General features: G+C 36.4%; 1 protein-coding gene across 10 annotated transcripts in view; it reads left to right on the top strand.

Annotated features, from left to right (window-relative positions):
• Window positions 1-23,090, top strand: part of CASK (calcium/calmodulin dependent serine protein kinase) — a 381,795-nt gene that overhangs the window by 317,999 nt on the left and 40,706 nt on the right. For all 10 annotated transcript variants that reach the window (XM_058535677.1, XM_058535675.1, XM_058535673.1 and 7 more), the window contains 3 exons: window positions 762-842; window positions 8,166-8,354; window positions 19,707-19,785. In XM_058535677.1, coding sequence (XP_058391660.1) covers window positions 762-842; window positions 8,166-8,354; window positions 19,707-19,785 — 349 coding nt within the window. The remainder of the gene's footprint in view (window positions 1-761; window positions 843-8,165; window positions 8,355-19,706; window positions 19,786-23,090) is intronic.

Below are 23,090 nucleotides of genomic sequence, written 5' to 3'. Positions count from 1 at the left end.
GTAAACTCCATCCTGGTGGTAAGGGATAACTTTTGAAGAAAAATTTCATTTGAAAACAACCATTTTTACCTGTACAGAGAAAATGTTAACAACTAATTGGTGAAGAAAATTTGAGTGGAAAGAGAAAAGGTTTTGGGTTTTTGTTGGTTTTTTTTTTTTTAATTATTCTCTTGGGTTCCCTGGCAGTTAATCCAAGGAACCATTGGCAGAGGCATAGTTTTCTCTGTGTGAGGAGATGAGTGTGGAGAATAACATTGATTCTGCTAGCCTGCATGGAAAATTACCTAAGTGTTTTTCTTCTTTAAATTGTCTTTATTTGAGCCTATGTCATTTTAATCTTTCTAAAAGACAGTGTTGTTAATATAAAAGAAGGCTTTATTAACTTTTATTACAGATTCATTTTGATGGTGAGTTTGGAAAAAGGTTTGAGGAATATTTTCCCATCAAGTTAATTAAGTTTCTTACACCTGCAATAAATGTGAACTTGTCATTTTGTTTTGTATTTTTCAATAACCTTTTGGGTTATAGTTGGATAATGTAGGCAGGGACTATTATAGCAATTTGTTTTATTTTTATTACCAACAACATAGTTCTTTTATATATTAATAACCTTTATATAAAATGATGAATTTTTTCCAATATAGTTGTTTTGCTTGCCATAAAAATTTATTCATAATTTTTAATTAAAAAGAATTGTACCTTTTCTAAATCTTGCATCCTTTTTGCACTATTATATATCTTGATTATTTTTTATTTTTTAGGTATTGGAAGAAATTTCATGTTACCCTGAGAACAATGATGCAAAAGAACTAAAGCGTATTTTAACACAACCTCATTTCATGGTAAGTAACAATTAAACTTCCGTAGAACTAAAACCTTACTTTCAAAAGAAGTTTTTAATAATCCTCATAAAGCAGCCATCTTCATCACATGCGTTTTTATCCATATAATAGCAGACTGTTAAGACTATAATACCAGGTAACACCAAATACATTAAGATTCTTTTGTTCACTTTGTGTCACAGTTGTAAAGATGCTGTTTGTGAGGCGGCTATTCCAGGACTGTGTAGTCATCAGACAAGGGATTTGCTTCCTGATAGGACAGTCCTTAAGTCACTGGAACTGTTTATGTTACTTAAACCATAGAGAGCTCAAACTGGAGATAGTTTTCACTAATAAAGAATTCTCTGTACCTCAGTGATATATTGGAAGAACTACATCTCTTGACAATGCAGAACTCTTACACTTTCTTCATTCATTTCTACTGTATGGAAAATGGGGGTAGCACCTGTATTTAGCCAATTTTTATTAAGCTAAATGGTTAAACAGAACTCAAAATAGATGAGATGCCTTTCTTTTTTTTTTTTAATTTTATTTATTTATTTTTTTTCCCCTAAAGCCCCAGTAGATAGTTGTATGTCATAGTTGCACATCCTTCTAGTTGCTGTATGTGGGACGCGGCCTCAGCATGGCTGGAGAGGTGGTGCGTTGGTGTGCGCCCGGGATCCGAACCTGGGCCGCCAGCAGCGGAGCGCGCACCTAACCACTAAGCCCCGGGGCCAGCCCAATGAGATGCCTTTCTGTATGAGAAGGTCCATAGTTGTCTACTTAACTACAATTTAAAAGCATGATTACAGATGGAAATTCATGTTGAATATAACATTTTTAAAACATTAGCCACATCAATATGTGTGGAATATATGTGAAGAGTAGAAAATCCAGGTGCCTGCCCTTTGGGAGAAAATTTGACTTAAAAGCTATGTTCTTATTACTACTATTGAGGTGATAGTTTTAAAATAACAGTAACAGTATATAGTAGGTGTATCATATCAGTTACTGTCAGTTTTGACATACATGGTACTTGATGATACAATGTTTTTAAAACCTTAACCCAGTCATCGAAATAGAATTTTTTCCTCCAGGTGACCACCCAGAAAGAAGCAATTCCTTGATTCACCCTAACTCTCCCACCCAAGCATTAAATGCTGAACTCAAGTATAATCCTTGAGAATATTTGACTTAATTCCATATGATAACACTCTCCAGTGAGTTACAGGCAATCAGCTTCTGTGCCTGTGGGTGAGTGCATTTTTACAGCTTAGGTGTGTAAACACAGGACTCGGCTCAAATCCCACCTCTGCTGTCAAAATCTAACACCTCTAAAATCCTCATTGACCTTTCTCCTCTTTAACTTTTTCTGTACTTGTTTGTATTCACCTATGTAACATTCTAACACACGCTGGCCTGCCAGAGCAGATCCCTTCACTAGTGAATGGGCACATCTCAGCTCAGCTTTGTTGTTCTCATTGAACTTATGATCTCATGTAATCGTTGTTATCGTCTCTGTTTCACAGACCAGGAAAATGAAGAAACTATATGCCTTAGTAGTATCCTCAAGTTTGAGAAATCACAAATATTGGGAGTTAATTACCCTTAATATTATCTTGTTCCCTGATTGTTTCATCTGTGTAGGCCATGTTTCCCCCAGATTATAATGAATTCTCCTTTAGACATCATGTCTTCTATAGCGTAAAAGTGGTTAAAGCTGTGAATTCAGATGGACCTGGGACTGAACTCCAGCCTTGCCGCCCTAGCTCTGTGAACTCTGACTCTCTGAGCCAACTTGATGGTGTTGGAACAAGAATTAAGTAGATGATACATCTCCTGTGCTTAGCACAATGCCTGACATATGCTTGATACCTAATAAATGTTAGCTAATGAATATTATTAGTTACTCCACGTGTAGCGTACATACTAAGTTCTCAGTAAAACATTGAATAGATTAGGAACTTGCCCATTTGCAGATAGGTTAGCCTCGCCTCAACTGACTGTTCTGTGCAGTGTGTTTTCCATAGATAGAAACCTGTACATTTTGGACGGACATGTCTGTCTATAAATTGCTAAGTAATCTCAACTTAATTCAGAGAATGATATAGGACCATTTGAACCCAGTAGATCTTTCAGATTTGACATAAGCTAAATAAAGAAATCAACATACCCAAATAAGAGCCTCTTTTTAATGTTAAGATTTTTTTTCAAAATCATTGAAGCTCAACTAGCGGGGGCGGGCACCATGGCATAGCAGTTAAGTGCGCACGCTCTGCTCCTGGCGGCCTGGGTTCAGATCCCGGGCACGCACTGATGCACCGCTTGTCAGGCCATGCTGTGGCGGCACCCCACGTAAAGCGGAGGAAGATGGGCACGGTTGTTAGCTCAGGGCTGATCTTCCTCACAAAAACATAAAAAATTAAAAAAAAGCTCAACTAGCCCCATGTCTCACAACTTACCTACCTTTGAAGCCTCAATTTTTTTTGCATTTCTGAAATCAGAGAGAAGTTAAGATGTGTATTGCTATTAGCAAACATTTTCAGAAATAATAAATAATTCTTTTTGTGTGTATGTGAGGAAGATCAGCCCTGAGCTAACATCCGATGCCAATCCTCTTTTTTTTTTTTTTTTTGCTGAGGAAGATTGGCCCTGAGCTAACATCCATGCCCATCTTCTTCTACTTTATATGGGACACCGCCACAGCATGGCTTTGACAAGCAGTGCATCAGTGCGCGCCCAGGATCTGAACCTGTGAACCCTGGGCTGCCGAAGTGGAGCGCGCACCTAACTGCTTGCACCACCAGGCCGGCCCCAAATAATTCTTATAATTTCTGAATACCTAGCTAGATGCCTAAAAGACATTTTCATTCATTCGTCAAATATGTAAATGCCTACTATGTGCCAGGCACCATGCTAGGCACTAAGGATATGGTGAATAGGACAAACAAGGTCCCTGCCCTCATGGAACTTCCATTGTAGTGGGGATGGGGTGGGGGGTGGATAGGTGAGCTAGAAACACACAGTGAGCAAGTAACTAACAAGATAGTTGCATATAGTGATAATAACTATGAAGAAAAGAAAGGATGATGGGGCAGAGATGATAGTGGGAGCTACTTTAGTCAGGGGAAAGCCCTTCTGAGGAGCTAACACGGGAGCCGAGACTTGTTATGTAAAAGAACCAGCCTTCTGAACATCCAAGCATGGGGAAGAGCAAATGCAAAGGCCCAGAGGCAGGAAGGAGCTTTGTAGGGTCAAAGTAGAGAAGTGAGGCCATTGTGGCTGGAATATAGTAAACAAGGGAGAGAGTAGTACAAGAAGAGCTAGGAGAGGTTGGCAGAGGCCAGACCAAGTAGGGTCTTCCAGGCCATGGTAAGGAGTGTGGATTTCTCCTGATTGCAGTGGAATGCAAGTGGTCTGAGTGATTGCAAACAGGAAAATATTGTGGGATTTGTGCTTTAGAAATCGCTGGGGCTGATGTGTAGAGAATGGACTATAGGGGAGAGAAAAGTTAAAAGAGAGACCAATTAAAAGGCTATTGTGAGAGGTGGTAGAGGCTTGGAGAAGGATGGGGCTGGTGGAAAATGGGCAGATTGGGATTCTACATTGGAGATGTTGGATACGACAGGACTTGCTGATGGTTGGGACGTGAGGTGGCATGACCAACCCCTTTTTACAGTTCAGAAAGGAAACCGCACCCTAGAAAGTAAAGAGGCTTGCTTAAGGTCATCCACCTAGAAAGCGGCCTGGCTGAGATTCAAAACCCAGATCTGGCTGGCTCCGAAGCCCATGCTCTTAAAAGTGGGTTGACTTGTAAAGAGGATCCGTTTTCCTATAAACTTAACTTGAGCTCGTTGGTCATTCTCAAATAAGCATATGTTTGGATAATGTCCCATGTGGGAAATATAATTCTGAGTTGTACATACTATGTTAAATAAACTTTTAAATGCTGGAGGTTTCTATCTTATAAGCATTTTAAAATCATGGTTTCAAAATCTTGGTATTTTTAAAGAAATATTAATAGCTAAAGGGAAATATTTTAATGCTTATGTTTTCATTATACCAAGGTATGGGAGTTATTTTTAGCATATTTATAATTTCACACTTATTTGTTCAGTTATCTGGCTTTTTGTTTGTTTTCTGATCATTAAAACATGAAAGTTTAACATTGAATTACCTGACACTTAAAAATACAGATACTTGTAAATATTTACAATAATTAAAGCAAGAGTAAAAAAAAGTGTAGATTTAAATGATTTTTTAAAGTCTCTACTCTATTTTTAGAGGTCATTATACAAAATATTATCACACTAATTCCTTTTTCAGTTATTCCATTAGAAAGACTGATTTTGTAAAAAGAACAGATCCTTTGCTTATTGTAATTATAAAATATACGACATTAAGGACAGATATTAATAGAATAGAAAGTTAATTTTTTTTTCTTTAAGAACTAGGATCTAGGGCCGGCCCCATGGCTTAGCGGTTAAGTGCACACGCTCCGCTGCTGGCGGCCCCAGGTTCGGATCCCAGGCGCGCACCGACGCACCGCTTCTCCGGCCATGCTGAGGCCACGTCCCACGTACAGCAACTAGAAGGATGTGCAGCTATGACGTACAACTATCTACTGGGGCTTTGGGGGGAAAAAATAAATAAAATTAAAAAAAAAAACAAAAAACCTCCCCCCAAAAAATAAAAAAAAAAAAAAAAGAACTAGGATCTAGAACAGAAGATTTTAAAAGCAAATTTGTATCTTACTTTCCCAAAACACAAGACGGTTAAAATCACCTTAGGTTGTCATGAAAGTTTCATTATTAAGTGATAAATTTTATGATTTGTAGTTAAGAAGCCAGAAGAACCACTTTTCAAATGTAAAATTTATATTTTTCCTATTCATTTTTAAATTGTTGGATTTTTTTTCACTCTAGTCTGAAGTGGTTAATTGTCTTGTCCGTATCCTTACTACAGTACAAAAAGTGAAAGTATTTCTTTCCTATTACATGATTCTTCTTGTGTAATTAAAAATAACAGCTATTTCAGCTTAGTAACAATTGCTCAATCATACCTTATAACATATTTAAAGAAAAATATGCAAACTTTGATTTCCCTATTTTTTTTATTTTGCATAGTCTTTATAATGGCTTTTTTTTTTTTAACAATCTTTAAGTGGCCCCCGTTTTTTCTGTTTGCATGTGCATTAGAACTTAAGATTAGGTTTTATTTTTCGGTAGCAGTCTTTTACAGTGGCAAATTGTGGTTAATATCAAATATGACTTTATTTGGTGACATAATTTGAGCATTTTTCTCTTAAAGTTCAATTTGAGTATTATTTTGTGATTGTGAACTTACCCTTCTTTATAAATAACACATTAAATACAGGTGTTTGCTTATATAATTTAAAGGGATGAATAGAAATCATTTGTAAATAGCAGCATAAACACTTTCTCTAACCCATGTAACTGGCATTATCCTGATGAAAGCTTGGTTCTCTGTTTACCTGGCTATATATCCTCCAGTCATACAAAGCATGTTTTGTAAAATTCACTAATTATGGAAGGCACATCTATAGCTGATAGGATGAACCTAATTTTAGCATATGAAGATTTTCAGTTTATCTGTTATTTTTGCTTTCTGCCCTAAATTTTAGTCTCTTAAGTGGCCACAATTAAACCGGGAAAAGAGAGATTTACCCACATAGCACAACTTCCACACCTGGGCCCTGGGGTACCAGTGCAAGGTGTAGTCAGGGCAATGGTCTGGAAACCAAGGTCCCCAGAGCCATTGTGGAGCCCTGCTGTCAACTTGTGCACTGCTTAGTGCCCCTCAGCGCCCCTCAAGCAGACCCCAGTTTGGACCAGCCCACTGAGATCTTGGAAATATCTGCCATTTCTATTAGAAACCCAAATGCATATATTGCTCCAAGCATATGCTCTATTGATGACAAATCAACACCATCTTCTTTGTGATTTTACTGCATTGTTACCTTATTTTTGCCTCGTATGCATGCCTTTAAAATTAAAATAGCCAAGTCATGACTTTGATAAGCCTTTTAATTAAATAACTTAATTTGAGATGCTAAGGGTTATACTTTTAAAGCAATTTTAATTGCATTTCATTGTCTCCAGATATTTCATTACCACACAGATCACAGACTAAAATAGAGCTAAATTTATAATTAGCACACAAGAAAATGTAATCTGTGTGAAGCTCCAAACATACTGATATTTAGCTGCAAAATTCTCTTTGAAGTAGAAATGTTCAAATATTCATGCTTATTAAAAACTTTTATGATGGCACAAAAAGTACAGTAAGTAGAATATCCTTTTTTAGAGAAACAAGGGATATTTATTATCCAGTTTCACCGAGATGACATATGCAGATATCAACACAAAGAAATCACTTTTTCTTTGTTAACAGGCTTTGCAAAAAGAAGTCATTATAATTGTCAACTTATTTTTCATTTAGGCAAGTGCTCCAAAAAATTGAAATGAACAAAAACATTACATAGGTTTAGATTTTGAACTCCGTATCATATATGATATTTTTGGAAAATTGCATTTTTTTCAGGTACACTTGTGTGTGTATTTCTTTTACTAAATCATTTGTTATCAATTATCTTCATCCTTTGAGTTATATAAAAGAGTTATTGTTAATACCATCAATGAAATATATTTACTCAATATACCAACTATTGCACTGTTTCTTTTTTTTTTTTTTGTATTTTTCTTTTTCTTTTTTTTTTTTTAAATTTATTTTTCCCCCAAAGCCCCAGTAGATAGTTGTATGTCATAGCTGCACATCCTTCTAGTTGCTGTATGTGGGACACGGCCTCAGCATGGCCGGAGAAGCGGTGCGTCAGTGCGTGCCCGGGATCCAATCCCGGCCCGCCAGCAGCGGAGCGCGTGCACTTAACCACTAAGCCATGGGGCCAGCCCCGCACTGTTTCTTTTTAAATCTGTTCCCATTTTAAAGCCCTGGCACAAAAATTTGCCACCTCTATTTACAGATGATTCTTTCTGCTAAATTATTTGAAATTGCATATTTGAACAAGTTAGTTGGGTACTTTTTCATAGCGTCAGACAACACCTGTAACCCAGGTAATCAACAAACACATCCATTCAATGATTCACTCACTCATTCATTCATTTGTTCATTCATTTTTTTTAAATCTGTCTATCATGATTATTTGTCACAAAGAAATTAGGGTATAGTTGTATCTAGGTGTAATGTGCTTCAAGTTTTCTGTAGATGAGAGATACTTTTGAGAGGCAAAGAATAATTTTATATAATAGATTTCTGCTGAGATAATATTATTAATATTTTACTTCCTTCATAAAATACCAGGCCTTACTTCAGACTCACGATGTAGTGGCACATGAAGTTTACAGTGATGAAGCGTTGAGGGTCACACCTCCTCCCACCTCTCCCTATTTAAATGGTGATTCTCCAGAAAGTGCGAACGGAGACATGGATATGGAGAACGTGACCAGAGTTCGGCTGGTCCAGTTCCAAAAGAACACAGATGAACCGATGGTAAGTAGAAAAAGAAAGTTTTCTATACTCTCATTAAATCCCAGCATGAGTTAGAGCAGCTAACTTCAACCTGTTACTACTAGGAGGTGATGAGGGAAGGGGGGCATGGATAGTTTAAAGAAATCAGTTTCCAGATCCTCATTCCACCACCACCACTACTCCTACTCAGAATTGTTCTGCATGACACCACGCCTAAGGCATGTTGGATCTCATTCCCACCTCTCCTTTCACAATTACTCTTTAACTTTACCAAAAAAGGGCATACCTGGTATGTTACTCCAGAGTGTAAAAACCTCTGGGGCAGCAAAGAAAGGGACAATTTGAAATATTGGTATTGGCGTTGAAAAAGTAAATGTCTAAACATCCTTTTACAAGTCTGGTGGTTTCCAGATCTTTTGCCTTCAATAAAATTAGAGGAAGACTAATTCAGATGGGATTCAAAGAATTGAGTAACATGGCTACAATAAAATTCCTTCCATTCACATCTACCTATTTAATATGAATTTATTTTCACAGTGCTTAGTAATAGCGTTGGAGTAGAATTGATGCTGAACCCTGCCTCATTCTCATAGAATTCTCATAGATTGGGAAGATCAAGGAAAGGCTCTTTGATGTTAACTGAACATAGGGGGACCAGGGGAATGGAGACCATCCAGGCAAACCAAGTAGCATGGGCAGAAACCTGGTAGTGAAAAGGTTCTTGGCATAGTTTCAAGATGGAAAGAAGGCACCATGGCTGGACTGTAGAAAACAAGATGTGTGGCAGGAACAAGACCATACAAGTGTTGAAAGACGTGTTAAGGATTTTGTTCTTTATCTTAAAAACAGTGGGAGGCTATTAAAAGTTATAAGCAGGGAGATAAAACCAGATTTTCATTTTAGAAATAGTTACTCTGAAGAATAGATTAGAGGGGGACAAGAGTGGGTATAGGGAGACCAGTTAAGAGGCTTTTACTGCGGTAATACAGGAGAACTCTGAACTAGAGGGATGGATCTCAAATGGAAAGAAGTGAATAGATTTAACAAAAGAGTAAAATTAATAGACCTTGATAATGGATTGACAATGGGGACTGAGGAAGAAGCAAGTATCAAGGATGACCCTAAGCTTTAGGTTTTCACAACTGGATGGATAATGATGCTACCCACTCAGTCAGTGAATATTGGGAAAGTTCCAAGTTTTGGGGAGGAATCATACCTTTGGGGGTAAAAAAAACGATTCAAACTTAGGCATTCATATTTTTTCCTCAGAGCATAGAAAAGGGATATGAGATACAGAAAAACAAATTACCTACTTAAGAGAGTTGCCCAGTTACTTTCCACATTAAAGGAAGAGTTACAGAGCAGTGATTCTATGACTGCATTTTCCAGAGAGCCCTCAACTCTAGATGTTTCAGGTTGTAATACTCATTTACTGTTCTTTGCCAGTTATACTATATTATCCCAGCACTTGCAGTAGGCAGGGGGCATGCAAATCACCTTATCCCTTTTGGTGCTCTCAAGCAACTCTGGCTTAAGAGCATGGGCAGTAGCAGCTTTTGGGCACCTTGGGCAAATCACTTCATGTCAGTGGGCCTCAGTTTGCTCATACTTTGCTTAGCAAGTATTGCCAAAAGCATACTTGACTAAATGATCCCCAAGATCCCACCTAGCTCTGAAAGTCTAATATCCATTCATTCATTTTATATATTCATTCACTCATTTAGCAAATGTTTGTTAAGTGCCTACTATGTGCACATCACTGTATTAAATGCCAGTGACACAGTGGTAGATAAAACATGGCTCCTTCCTGAAGCTCACTTTCCACAGGCTGCCTACATTAAATAAGTAAATATGCAGTTTAGCACAGTTTAACAAAAATAATTATGATAGAGCTATAGAGGAGAGATGGCTGTGTCAGAGAGACAGGACGAAGGGGTGATGTTCAGCCAAGCAAAGCAGACAGGAAGGTGGAAGAGACCACAAGATGGAATCCCAGAAGTATCTTGTGATCATCATGTTCTAAAGCAGCTCAGTGACATTTGCTTGATCTCTTGTATGAAGGCTGACTACATAAAAACGTAGACGAAAAGTGTAAAACTGCATCCCTGAGTTACTTTTTTCAGAAAGCATGAAATGGCCTTGAGTCTCCCCTAAAAATCTCCTTAAAGAAGCCCTTCTCTCTTCTGTCTTCTCTGATCCTAGTGAAGGTGTGTATTTCTTCTCCTTTTGACTGGTTGTCATAAAAATGGGAGTTATTTTATGTAACATATTTTCGATAATAAAGTATAGTTCTCTATTACATTTAATATGGCTTCATTTGCTTGCTTAGTTGTCTTATTAAAGGCATTATATTACTGTGCGGGATATACCCACATTATCTCTTTTGTTTTTTGGACCTTGTACAATGTGTCCAGGCATGCTAGGTCCACCCACCAAGGGTGATATACTCCCTTTACACCCTTGTTTTCCCATTTGTAACATCACACTTGTAATTATTTCTCTAGTGATTAGGACTCCCTTAGTTACAAGTGATAAAGACCAAACTTGAACTAGCTTAGACAATAGGGGAAAGGCTTATGTAAACAAGGAAAGGCCAGGAGTTTACCCCAAGCTAGGACAGATTCGAGAGTATGCCACCAACCCAAGCTGGGCCAATCCCTTCCCTGGAATTTGGGAACTTCGGAACAGAACATGAGGCAATTTCTCTCCGCAGAGAAATGTTTGGGGCAGACAAAATAATAAATGTTAACTCCACTTGGTTTGAGGTGAACTTCCCCTAGCCGTGAGAGACCCTGTTTGTCTCATTCACTGCTGTGCCTAGCAGAGTGTCTGCCACATAATAGGTTTACAGTAATATTGGTTGAATGAATACATTAATTTATTAATTTCAAAGATGGAACCCTCATTGTACTATCATTTCCCTTATTAAATTAGATTTGACTTACACATTAACTTACAGCATTTTTCCAGGAACACCTCTTTTGGTAACTGTACATGCTGATTAAATGTACAAGTTGGAAATGAAACTTGAACATTACAGTCGAATGTGGAGACTAGAAACATTTTGATAAACCAGTTTTTTACATTGCTTGCCTACCACTTCTAAGAACTGAAAAATAGGAACTATGCAAAGTTATATTTTGTAGAATTGTACAAATTCAGACAGAGTCTAGATTATAAAGTCTCAAATATTTTCATGAAGCTTTCTAATAGAGTGTTATTCTCCAGTGAAGAAGATAAGACAGAGTCCCCCTACCCTTAATCATTGCAAATTCAAGACCAGTTTTCACCAAGGGAACTTGTTAAAAATATAGATTTCTGGGCTCCATTCCAGACTTCCTAAATCTAAATCCAAAGATTGAGTTTAAAAGTCAGTTTTATTTAAAAGGTCCCCATGTGATTCTTAGAATCAACTAGGTCTAATGCCAAAATATGTTTATGAAAGCTTGTCATATAATGGTGAATAATTGGAAAACAAAAAGTAATCCACTCCAAAGAATAGTATTCTGGGATTAAATATGTAGAGCTTCCACTTCTGGCCAAGGTGGAGTAACAGGGACCAGATTTACCCTCTCACTGGAAACAACCAAAAAAATTTAAAAAACAGACAAAATTACGTGAAAGAACAGTTTTCAAGACATTGGACATCAGACAACGAAAGACAGTGATTCCTAAGAGACAGGAAGCAAACAGGTGAGCCCTATGATTGCTCCACATTACTGACTTGAGATACTTTCCAGGCCACTGCATAGGGAAGGGAACTGAGGCAGACTCCCTGAATTGAGGAGACAGAGCTGCGAGTCTGCGGGGAGACCAAGGCACCTAAAGTTCATAGGACAGAGTACTGAAGAGGAGAGAGCTGCACAAAGAGAGAACCCCAGAGATCTATAGAGGGTCTCCCTCGAGTATTCATCTGAATAATGATCAGCACATTTATGAGAGGGAACTACCCAGAGCCAAGGAAACACTATCCAAAAGGATTAAAGGGAACAATGCTTAACACTCACTCCCTGTTCCCACCAGCCAGACTGGAAAAACCAGTTGATGGGCATTGTGTAGAGTGCTCGGGAAGGTCTTGCCTCTGTAATGAGGAATAATTAGCCCTAGATGGAGAATTGCTCCAGGCATGCCTAACAAATCATGAAACCAAGACCCAAAGGATCAAACTATTTCCAAGTAACTGAACCACATCCCAAAACAAAGCTGAAGAATATTTACAGGAATAAAAAAACATCTAGCATGCAACAAGATAAAATTCACAATGTCTGGCATCTAGTCAAGGATTATTAGGCATGTAAAGGGGCAGGAAAATGTGACCTTAATATGGAGAATAATCAATCAATCAAAACTGACACAGAACTGACAAATATATTAGAATTAGCAGAAAAATGCACTATGAAATTAATGGCAGATTAGATATTTCAGAAGAAAATATTAGTGAACTCAAAGACATAGCAATATCCAAACATATCCAAAACAAAACACAGAGAAAAGGGACTTTTTAAAATGAAAAGAGCATCACTGAGCTGTAGAACAACTTCAAGCAGCCTAGCATATGGTTAGTTGGAGTCTATGAAGGAGAAGAGAATGAAGAAGAGACAGAAAAAATATTTGAAGAAATAATGGCTGAAAACATTCCAAACTTGATGAAAACTATAAATCTGCAGTTATGAGAACCACAATGAGAGCCAGCCCTGATGGCCTAGTGGTTAAAGTTCGGTGCTCTCACCACTTTGGCAGCCTGGGTTCGTTTCCCAGTTGGAGAACCACACCACCCATCTGTCAGTGGCCATGCTGTGGTGGTGGCTCACATAGAACAACTAGAAGGACTTACAACTAGGATATACAACCATGCAGTGGGGCTTTGGGGAGGGAAAAAAAAGAGAAAGATTGGCAATACATGTTAGCTCAGGGCGAATCTTTCCCTGCCAAAAAAAAAAAAATCAACTGATTTTTTTTTTTAAATGAACCCCAAGCACAAGAAACATGAAAAAACAACACAAAGCTACATTGTAATCAAACTGCTTAGAACCTCATGATAAATAGAAGATCTTAAAAACAGTCAGAGATAAAAAAAGAAATGTTACATACAGAGGAACAAAGATAAGGATGATATCAGATTTCTTATCAGAAACAGTACAATTAAGAACGAGGTTTTTAAAGTACTGAAAGAAAAAAACACCTCTCAACTTAGAATTTTAAATCCAGCAAAGGTGTCTTTCAGAAAATAAAGATAAAATAAAAACATTTTCAAACATACTAAAACTGAAAGAATTCAGTAGACCTACAGCATAAAAAATATTAAAAGACATCCTTATCATTTAAATCTCTTTAAAAGATAATTGGCAGTTTAGACGAAAATAATAGCAATGTGTTTGGGAGTTTATAACACGTCAAAGTAAATGTATAAATTCTTAGAATCATACAACCTTCCAAAACTGCATCAAGAAGAAGTAGAGAATTTGAATAGACCAATCACCAGTAAGGAGATCGAAACAGTAATCACAAACCTCCCCAAAAATAGAAGTCCAGGACCAGACGGCTTCCCTGGTGAATTCTACCAAACATTCAAGGAAGACTTAATACCTATCCTTCTCAAACTCTTCCAAAAAATTGAGGAGGGGGGAAGCTCCCTAACTCATTCTACGAAGCCGACATTACCCTGATACCAAAACCAGACAAGGACAAGACAGAAAAAGAAAATTACAGGCCAATATCACTGATGAACATCGATGCAAAAATCCTCAACAAAATACTAGCAAATCGCATACAACAATACGTTAAAAAGATTATACACCATGATCAAGTGGGATTTATTCCAGGTATGCAGGGATGGTTTAACATTCACAAATCAATCAACGTAATACACCACATTAATAAAATGAAGAATAAAAATCACATGATCATCTCAATAGATGCAGAGAAAGCATTTGACAAGATACAGCATCCATTGATGATAAAAACTCTGAATAAAATGGGTATAGAAGGAAAGTACCTCAACATAACAAAGGCCATATATGAGAAACCCACAGCTAATATCATCCTCAATGGTGAAAAACTGAAAGCTATCCCTCTAAGAACAGGAACCAGACAAGGATGCCCACTGTCACCACTCCTATGTAACATAGTACTGGAAGTCCTAGCCAGAGCAATCAGGCAAGAAAAAGAAATCAAAGGGATCCAAATTGGAAAGGAAGAAGTGAAACCGTCACTATTTGCAGATGACATGACTTTATATATAGAAAACCCTCAAGAATCCACCAGAAAACTTTTAGAAGTAATAAACGAATACGGTAAAGTTGCAGGATACAAAATCAACATACAAACATCAGTTGTATTTCTATACACTAACAAGGAAGTAGCAGAAAGAGAAATTAAGAATACAATCCCATTTACAATTGCAACAAAAAGAATAAAATACCTAGGAATAAACTTAACCAAAGAGGTGAAAGATCTGTACACCGAAAACTAGAAAACATTGCTGAAAGAAATTGAAGAAGACACAAAGAAATGGAAAGATGTTCCATGCTCTTGGATTGGAAGAATTAACATAGTTAAGATGTCCATACTTCCTAAAGCAATCTATAGATTCAATGCAATCCCTATCAAAGTTCCAACAATATTTTTCACAGAAATAGAACAAAGAATCCTAAAATTTATACAGAACAACAAAAGACCCCAAATAGTTAAAGGAATCCTGAGAAAAAAGAACAAAGCTGGAGGTATCACACTCCCTGATTTCAAAATATACTACAAAGCTATAGTAACCAAAACAGCGTGGTACTGGCACAAAAACAGACACACAGATCCATGGAATAGAATCAAAAGCCCCAGAAATAAACCCACACATCTATGGACGGCTAATCTTTGACAAAGGAGTCAAGAACATACAATGGAGAAAAGAAAGTCTCTTCAACAAATGGTGTTGGGAAAACTGGATAGCCACATGCAAAAAAATGAAAGTAGACCCTTACCTTACACCATACACAAAAATTAACTCCAAATGGATTAAAGAGTTGAATATAAGACCTGAAACTATGAAACTTCTAGAAGAAAACATAGGCAGTACGCTCTTCGACATTGGTCTTAGCGACATATTTTCAAGCACTGTGTCTGACCAGGCAAGAGAAGCAATAGAAAAAATAAACAAATGGGACTACATCAAACTAAAAAGCTTCTGCACAGCAAAGGAAACCATCAACAAAACAAAAAGACAACCTGGGCCGGCCCCGTGGCTTAGTGGTTAAGTGCACGTGCTCCACTGCTGGCGGCCTGGGTTCAGATCCCGGGAGCGCACTGACGCTGCTTCTCTGGCCATGCTGAGGCTGCGTCCCACATACAGCAACTAGAAGGATGTGCAGCTATGATATACAACTATCTACTGGGGCTTTGGGGGAAAATAAAAATTAAAAAAAAAAAAAGACAGCCTGACAATTGGGAGAAGATATTTGCAAACCATACATCTGATAAGGGGTTAATCTCCAAAATATATAAAGAACTGATGCATCTCGACAATAAAAAACCTAACAACCCAATTAAATATGGGCAAAAGACCTGAACAGACATTTCTCCAAAGAAGATATACAGATGGCCAACAGACACATGAAAAGATGTTCAAAATCATTAGCTATCAGGGAAATGCAAATCAAAACTACAATGAGATATCACCTTACGCCCGTCAGAATGGCTATAATTAACAAGACAGGAAACAACATGTGTTGGAGAGGGTGTGGAGAGAAGGGAACTCTCATACACTGCTGGTGGGAGTGCAAACTGGTGCAGCCACTATGGAAAACAGTATGGAGATTCCTCAAAAAATCAAGGATAGAACTACCATATGATCCAGCTATTCCACTGCTGGGTATTTATCCACAGAACTTGAAAACACCAATGCATAAAGATACGTGCACCCCTGAGTTCATTGCAGCGTTATTCACAGTAGCCAAGACTTGGAAGCAACCTAAGGGCCCATCAAGGGACGAATGGATAAAGAAGATGTGGTATATATACACAATGGAATACTACTCAGCCATAAGAAGCGATGAAATCCAGCCATTTGTGACAACATGGATGGACATTGAGGGTATTATGCAAAGTGAAATAAGTCAGAGGGAGAAGGTCAAATACTGTATGATTTCCTTCATTACGTAGTAGATAACAACAGCAATAAACAAACACATAGAGACAGAGATTGGATTGGTGGTTACCAGAGGGGAAGGGGGGTGGGAGGAGGGCAAAAGGGATAATTGGGCACATGTGTGTGGTGATGGGTTGTAATTAGTATTTTGGTGGTGAACATGATGTAATCTATGCAGAAATAGAAGTATAATGATGTACACCTGAAATTTATAGAATTTTATAAACCAATGTTACTGCAATAAACAAAAAATTTAAAAAAAAAAACATACTAAAACTGAAAGAATTCAGTAGACCTACGGTATAAGAAATATTAAAAGACATCCTTATCATTTAAATCTCTTTAAAAGATAATTGGCAGTTTAAACAAAAATAATAGCAATGTGTTTGGGGATTTATAACATGTAAAAGTAAAAGGTATAACAATAGTAGCGTAAAGGTCAGGAGGAAGGAAGTAGAAGTATACTGTTATAAGGTTCTTATATGTGACATTGATACCAGCTCAACACAAAGTTGACATGAGGGAAGCCATATTGTAGGGAAAAAACCATATTGTAACTTTCAGTGGCCTCTGATTAACTAACCCAGACATGCTCTGTGGATTTTATGGCCCCTTTCAGCTGCTGTAAGTTGATAACTTTATTCTTTTGAGTTCCTTAGGAATGTGATGACCCCCGGGGCAGAGAGTCTATGCTGACAGCCATCATCCATGACAACTGAATGATTAGGGTGTAGGGTGTTCCTCAGGTCTCTGATGCATATCTAGTAAAACAAAAGACTATCAGAAACTAAGACCAGATGTCTGCTCCCACCTGGAGATCAGATGGATGCCCCCACCTGGAAGACCAGCTACCTCCTGCACCCAGAGACCAACCTGCTATATAACTGGCCTGTAGTCTTTGTTCTGTAAGATGATTCTTTTAGGCATTAGTCAGCCATCTTCCCTCTTGCTGGCAAGCTGTAATAAAAAGTCCTTTCTCTCCTACCTCCTTGCCTCTTGACTGTTGGCATGTCTTGCAGTGGGCAGAAGACCCCGCCTTGGGCAGTAACAACGTGCTATAATATCACTTAAAGGTAGACTGTGGTAAGTTAAAGATGTATGCTATACACCCAAAAGCAACCACTAATACAACAAAATGGAATTCTAGCAAATAAGGCAACACAGGAGAGAAAACAGAATAAAAATAAACTAACTAACCTGAAAGAAGGCAGAAAAAGAGGAAATGGGGAACATAGAACAGGTAAAACAAATAGAAATCAAATAGCAAGAAGACATATTTATACCTGATTGTATAATAAACATGTTAAATGTAAATAGTCTAAATTCCCCCAATTAAAAAGCAGAGATTGTCAGATTAAGGGGGGAAAAAAGCGTGACCCAATTATATATTGCCTGCAAGAAATGCTTTATACATAAAGATAAATAGTTTCAAAGTAAAAGGATAGGAAAAGATATACTATGATGACATTAATCACAAGGAAGCTGGAGTGGCTATATTAATATCAAAGTGTATCCTCAGACCACAGTGGGATTAAATTAGAAATGAATAACAGAAAGATCTCTGGGAAAATCCCCAAGCACTTGAAAACTAAATAACACAATTCTAAATAACCTATGGACCAAAGAAGAAATCAAAAGGGAAATTAAAAAGTATTTTGAAGTGAATGAAAATGAAACTACAACATACCAGAATTTGTGGGATGCTGCTCAAGTAGTACTTAGGGAGAAATGTGTAGCACTAAACACCTATATTAGAAAAGAAGAAATGTCTTAAATCAATGACCTCAGCTTCTACCTTAAGAAACTAGAACAAAAAAAAAGCAAACTAAGCTCAAAGTGAGTAAAAGAAAAGAAATAATTAAGATCAAAGTGGAGATCAATGAAATACAAAACAGAAAAACAATAGAGGAAAATCAATAAAACAAAAACTTTTTCTTTGAGAAGATCAGACTGATCAGGAAAAAAAAGACACTAATTACCAATATTGTACATAAGAGAAGTGACATTAATACAGATTCTACAGATATAAAAAGGATAATAAGGAAATATGGTAAACAACTTTATGCTAATAAATTCAACAACTTAGATGAAATGGACAAATTTCTTGGAAGATAGAAACTACCAAAGCTCACTTAACACGGAATAAACTGAATCACGTTATACTATTTAAAAATTGAGTTTGTAGTTAAAAATCATTGCTCAAAGAAAACTCCAGGGCAAGACGTCTTCACTGGTGAATTCTACCAAACATATAATAAAGAAATAATACCAGTTCTACACAAACTCTTCCCAAAACATTAAAAAGGAAGGAATTTTCTTCCCAACTTACTATTTTTTATTACTATTATCATTATCATTATTATTATAGCATTACCCTGAGACCAAAACCAGATAAAGACATTACAAGAAGACTACAGACCAGTAGTCCTCATGAACATAGATGCAAAACTTCTAAACAAATCTATATTATAAAAAAAAAAGACGACGAATACGTCATGACCACGTGGAGACTAACCCAGGAATACAGCTTTATTTTAATAGCCAAAAGCTAGAAACAATTCAGTGGGTGAATGGATAAACAAAATAGTATATCCATACAATGGAATACTCAGCAAGAACAAAGAATGAACTATTGATACATGCAGCAGTGTGGTTGAATCTCACATTGTGAGTGAAAAAAGAGCAACAAAAAATGAGTACTGTATGAGTTCATTTAAGGAAAGTGCAAGCTAATCTTACAGCCAGCGAAAGCATATCAGTGGTTGCTTGGGGATGTTTGGAGAAGGGAGTGGGCGTGGAGGGATGGGAGTAGATCACCAGAGGGCACGAGGAAACTTTTGGGAGTGATGGATATAGTCACTATCCTGATTGTGGTGATGGTTTCACACATGTATACATATATCAAACTTATCAAATTGTACACTTTAAATAAGTGTGTCAATTATACATTAATAAAAACTGGTTTTAAAAATGATTAGCAACATAAAAAATAAAGCAACGTGAAAATATAATTAGATTAAAAAGCACTGTATAAATGTATGTTTACTATTATAGCAATCAAAATACCAAAAATAATGTTTTGTCATGGCATGGTAGAGTAATGGACGGTTTTTTCATTTTCCATATTTTCTTTAATGTTTTCCTAACTTTTATAATTAAAATTATCAACAACAAAATCACAATATAAAAAGAAGTGCCCTCTCATAGTAATTCTGTTTTTACTTAACTTGTTACAGGGAATCACTTTAAAAATGAATGAGCTAAATCATTGTATTGTTGCAAGAATTATGCATGGGGGCATGATTCACAGGCAAGGTAAGTTTCATATATATAATTCTTTCTTTCCTTCCTTAACTTTTTTTCCTGTATCCTTTGGAGAAAGTGCTTTTGCAATCCATATAAAAGACCTGTTTAATTTATGGTCCATACAAACGATCTGTTTAAGTTATCTATCTTTGATTTTAATCACTGTTGGCCTCCATTTGTTCTTATTCATCTGCACATGCTCCAGCCTGTAGATAATGGAGGGAGGGTATATTACAGTTCTATTGCTGGAGCATCTCTGAATCACTGTTTAGATTCTGACTTATTAGAGACCATGGGAGATAAAGTAAACTAAGGTGTGTATACATATATATATATATATATATATATATATATATATATATATATATATATAAGTTAAATGACACTTCAAGGATTACTCTCTCATTCATTCAGAAATGAGATATACTATTTATAAATTAGGAGATTGATGTTTGATAGATAACTATAAAATTTAAATGGTAAAATAAGAGATATCAAATCTATGATTAAGTTCTTAATACCTGCTACAGTAAGTGCAGTCATTCTGAGGAAGGAATTCACTAAGAACTGAAGTAGATGAAGAATGGTTTTGGGGAAAGTGCAACTTGCATTAACCGTCAGGTAGGCAGGATTTGGACATATAGGTTTAGGCTCCTCTTTGAAAGGGCTGAGTTGTATGCACTAGTATTTAGAGGCTGATCCAAAAATGATTCTCCTGTCCAAAAATTAGACTTCCTTTCTTTGAGATAGGGTTATTTTTGTACTTAACACCTCTTTCCTTAACCCCAGAGAGCAAGAAGTAACACCGTAAGCATTTTAGTGCCCGCCTGTCCTCTTTAGAGATGACGGCTATGTACACAGATGGTTTCTGGCCATTACTGCTGCCTTCAGGGGAATCTTGATAGGCTTTGGGTGTGGACTGCACTCACACAGGAGGATGTTTGGTTTTAGATTCCAGTATTGATTTTTTGTTTATTATTTTTAATAGTTTGCTATAGAGGCCGGCCCTGTGGCGTAATGGTTAAGTTCGGTGCACTCCACTTCAGCAGCCTGGGTTCAGTTCCTGAGCACAGACCTACACCACTCATTGGCAGCCATGCTGTGGTGGCGACCCGCATACAAAATAGAGGAAGATTGGCACAGATGTTAGTTCAGGGTGAATGTTCCTCAGCAAAAAAAATTAAAATAATAATTTGCTATAAATTCAGTAAAGTCACAACATCATTATTTCTTTAATCTCTTTTTCTTATGTTACTGCACTGGCTAGGACCTCCTGTCTTGAATAGAAGTGGTATAGTGGACAACCTTGTCCTATTGTTTTTAAAAGGTAGCTTTCCAATGTTTCCCCACGAAGAATAATGCTTACTCTAGATTTTTAGTGGATACCTTTTATTAGGACTGAAGAAGTTCTCTCATATTCTTAGTTGCTGGGCATTTTAATTATGATTGGGTTTTGAATTTTATCAAATGTTTTTTCTGCATCTGCTGAGATGATCATTTGTTTTTTTCTTTTTATCTGTTAATGTGGTAAATGACTTTTAAAGATTGCATAATGATAAACCCCGCCTTGCATTTCTCAGATAAATACAGCTAAGTCATTGTGTATACTCATATTTTGTTTAGGATTTTCATATTTGCAATTATGAGTGAGACTGGCCTGTAGTTAATTTTCCTCTCTTGTGTTTCTCTGATTTTAGTTTCAAAGTCAACACTGGCCTTATAGAATGACTTGGAGAGCCTTCTCTCTTCATGAGTTCTCTGAAAGACTTTGTATAATATTGAAATGATTTGTACCTTGAAAGTTTGGTAGAACCTGCCTATAAAACTGTCAGGGCCTGGTATTTTGTTTTTGTTTTTGTTTTAGGAAAGTTTTTGTTTTTGTTTTTGTTTGCTTCAGTTTCTTGAACATTCATAAGGCTATTCAGGCTTTCTATATCTTGAGTGAGTTATGGTAAATTACATTTTCCTGAAAAATCTTAAATTTTTACAAATTATTTCAGTGAGCTTCTTCTTAGTGTTCTTATACCTTTTTATTCTCTGCCATCTCTGTAATTATAGTCCCTTGTTTATACGTAATATCGTTTATTTGTGCCTTGTCTTTTTTCTCTTGATCAACTTCCCCAAGGTTTGTTCGAAGACCCACTTTGGGTTCTGTTAATTCTCTCTATTGTATATTTATTTTCTATTTCATTGTTTTATGATCTAATTTTTTTATTATCTCCTTCCTTCTACTTCCTATTGGTTTTATCTAACTTTTTAAATGAGACAGTTCATGTATTCTAGTCTTTCTTCATTTCTAATATATGCATTTAAAACTAAACTCTACCTCTAAGTTTTGTATTAACTGTATCCCACCAGTTTTGAGATGAAGCATTTTTATTATAATTCAGGTCTAAGTATTTTAAAATTTCTATTATGATATTTTTCATTGACCCTTAAGTTACTTAGTTTTTTATGTACTATATTTAAGAGGATTTTCTATATATTTCTTTTTATAATATAACTTAATCACATTGTGGTCAGAGAATGTGGTCTGTGTGACACCATTTCTTTGAGGTTTGTTGAGACTTGCTTTATGGCATAGCACTTTAATCATTTTTGTAAGTGGTCCATGTGTACTTGAGTGTTTATTCTTAATTGTTGCATGCAGAGTTCTCTATATGATGATTGGCTTGGGGTTGTTAATGTTTTCTTTCAAATCTTCTATATCTTGACTAATTTTTTATTTGACCTATCAATAATTGTTAAAATATCTCATTATTATAGTAGAGTTTTTCATTTTCTACCTATAGATCTCTCAATTTTGGCTTTATGTATTTGAAGCTGTTTTATTAGGTACATAGAAGTGCCTGGTAACCATTTCTATCCTTGATAATGCTTTCTACTTAAAACCTATTTTATATAATATTAATATAGTTATTCCAGCCTTATTTTAGTATTTGCTAGCATGTTTTCTTCCATCCTGTTATTTCCAATCATTCTGTGTTTATATGCTGTAGTGTGTCTCTTACAAACATTTCCAAAGCTGGGTTTTTCATTTTTTAGTGCACTCTGATGATTGCTATCTTTTAATGGGCAAAGTGAGTCCATTAATATTTATTGTGATGATCTCTATCATGCTTTTTTATTTATATTTATTCCATTTTTTAATTGATTCTCTTGTTTATTTTTTGTTTCTTTTTTGTCCCCTGGTAGTTTAGAATTTCAGCACTCTGTTTCCATTTTTTAGGTGGTTACCTTGAAATTTTATTGTGCATATTTAACTTTATACTAAAGTGAAACAGTATCTTAATCCCACTCCCAAAGAATACAAA

This window comes from Diceros bicornis, chromosome X (assembly GCF_020826845.1).
Source record: "Diceros bicornis minor isolate mBicDic1 chromosome X, mDicBic1.mat.cur, whole genome shotgun sequence".
Classification (NCBI taxonomy): Eukaryota; Metazoa; Chordata; class Mammalia; order Perissodactyla; family Rhinocerotidae; genus Diceros; species Diceros bicornis.
The sequence above is the reverse complement of the archived record's forward strand: the minus strand, read 5'-3'. Positions and strand labels throughout refer to the sequence as shown.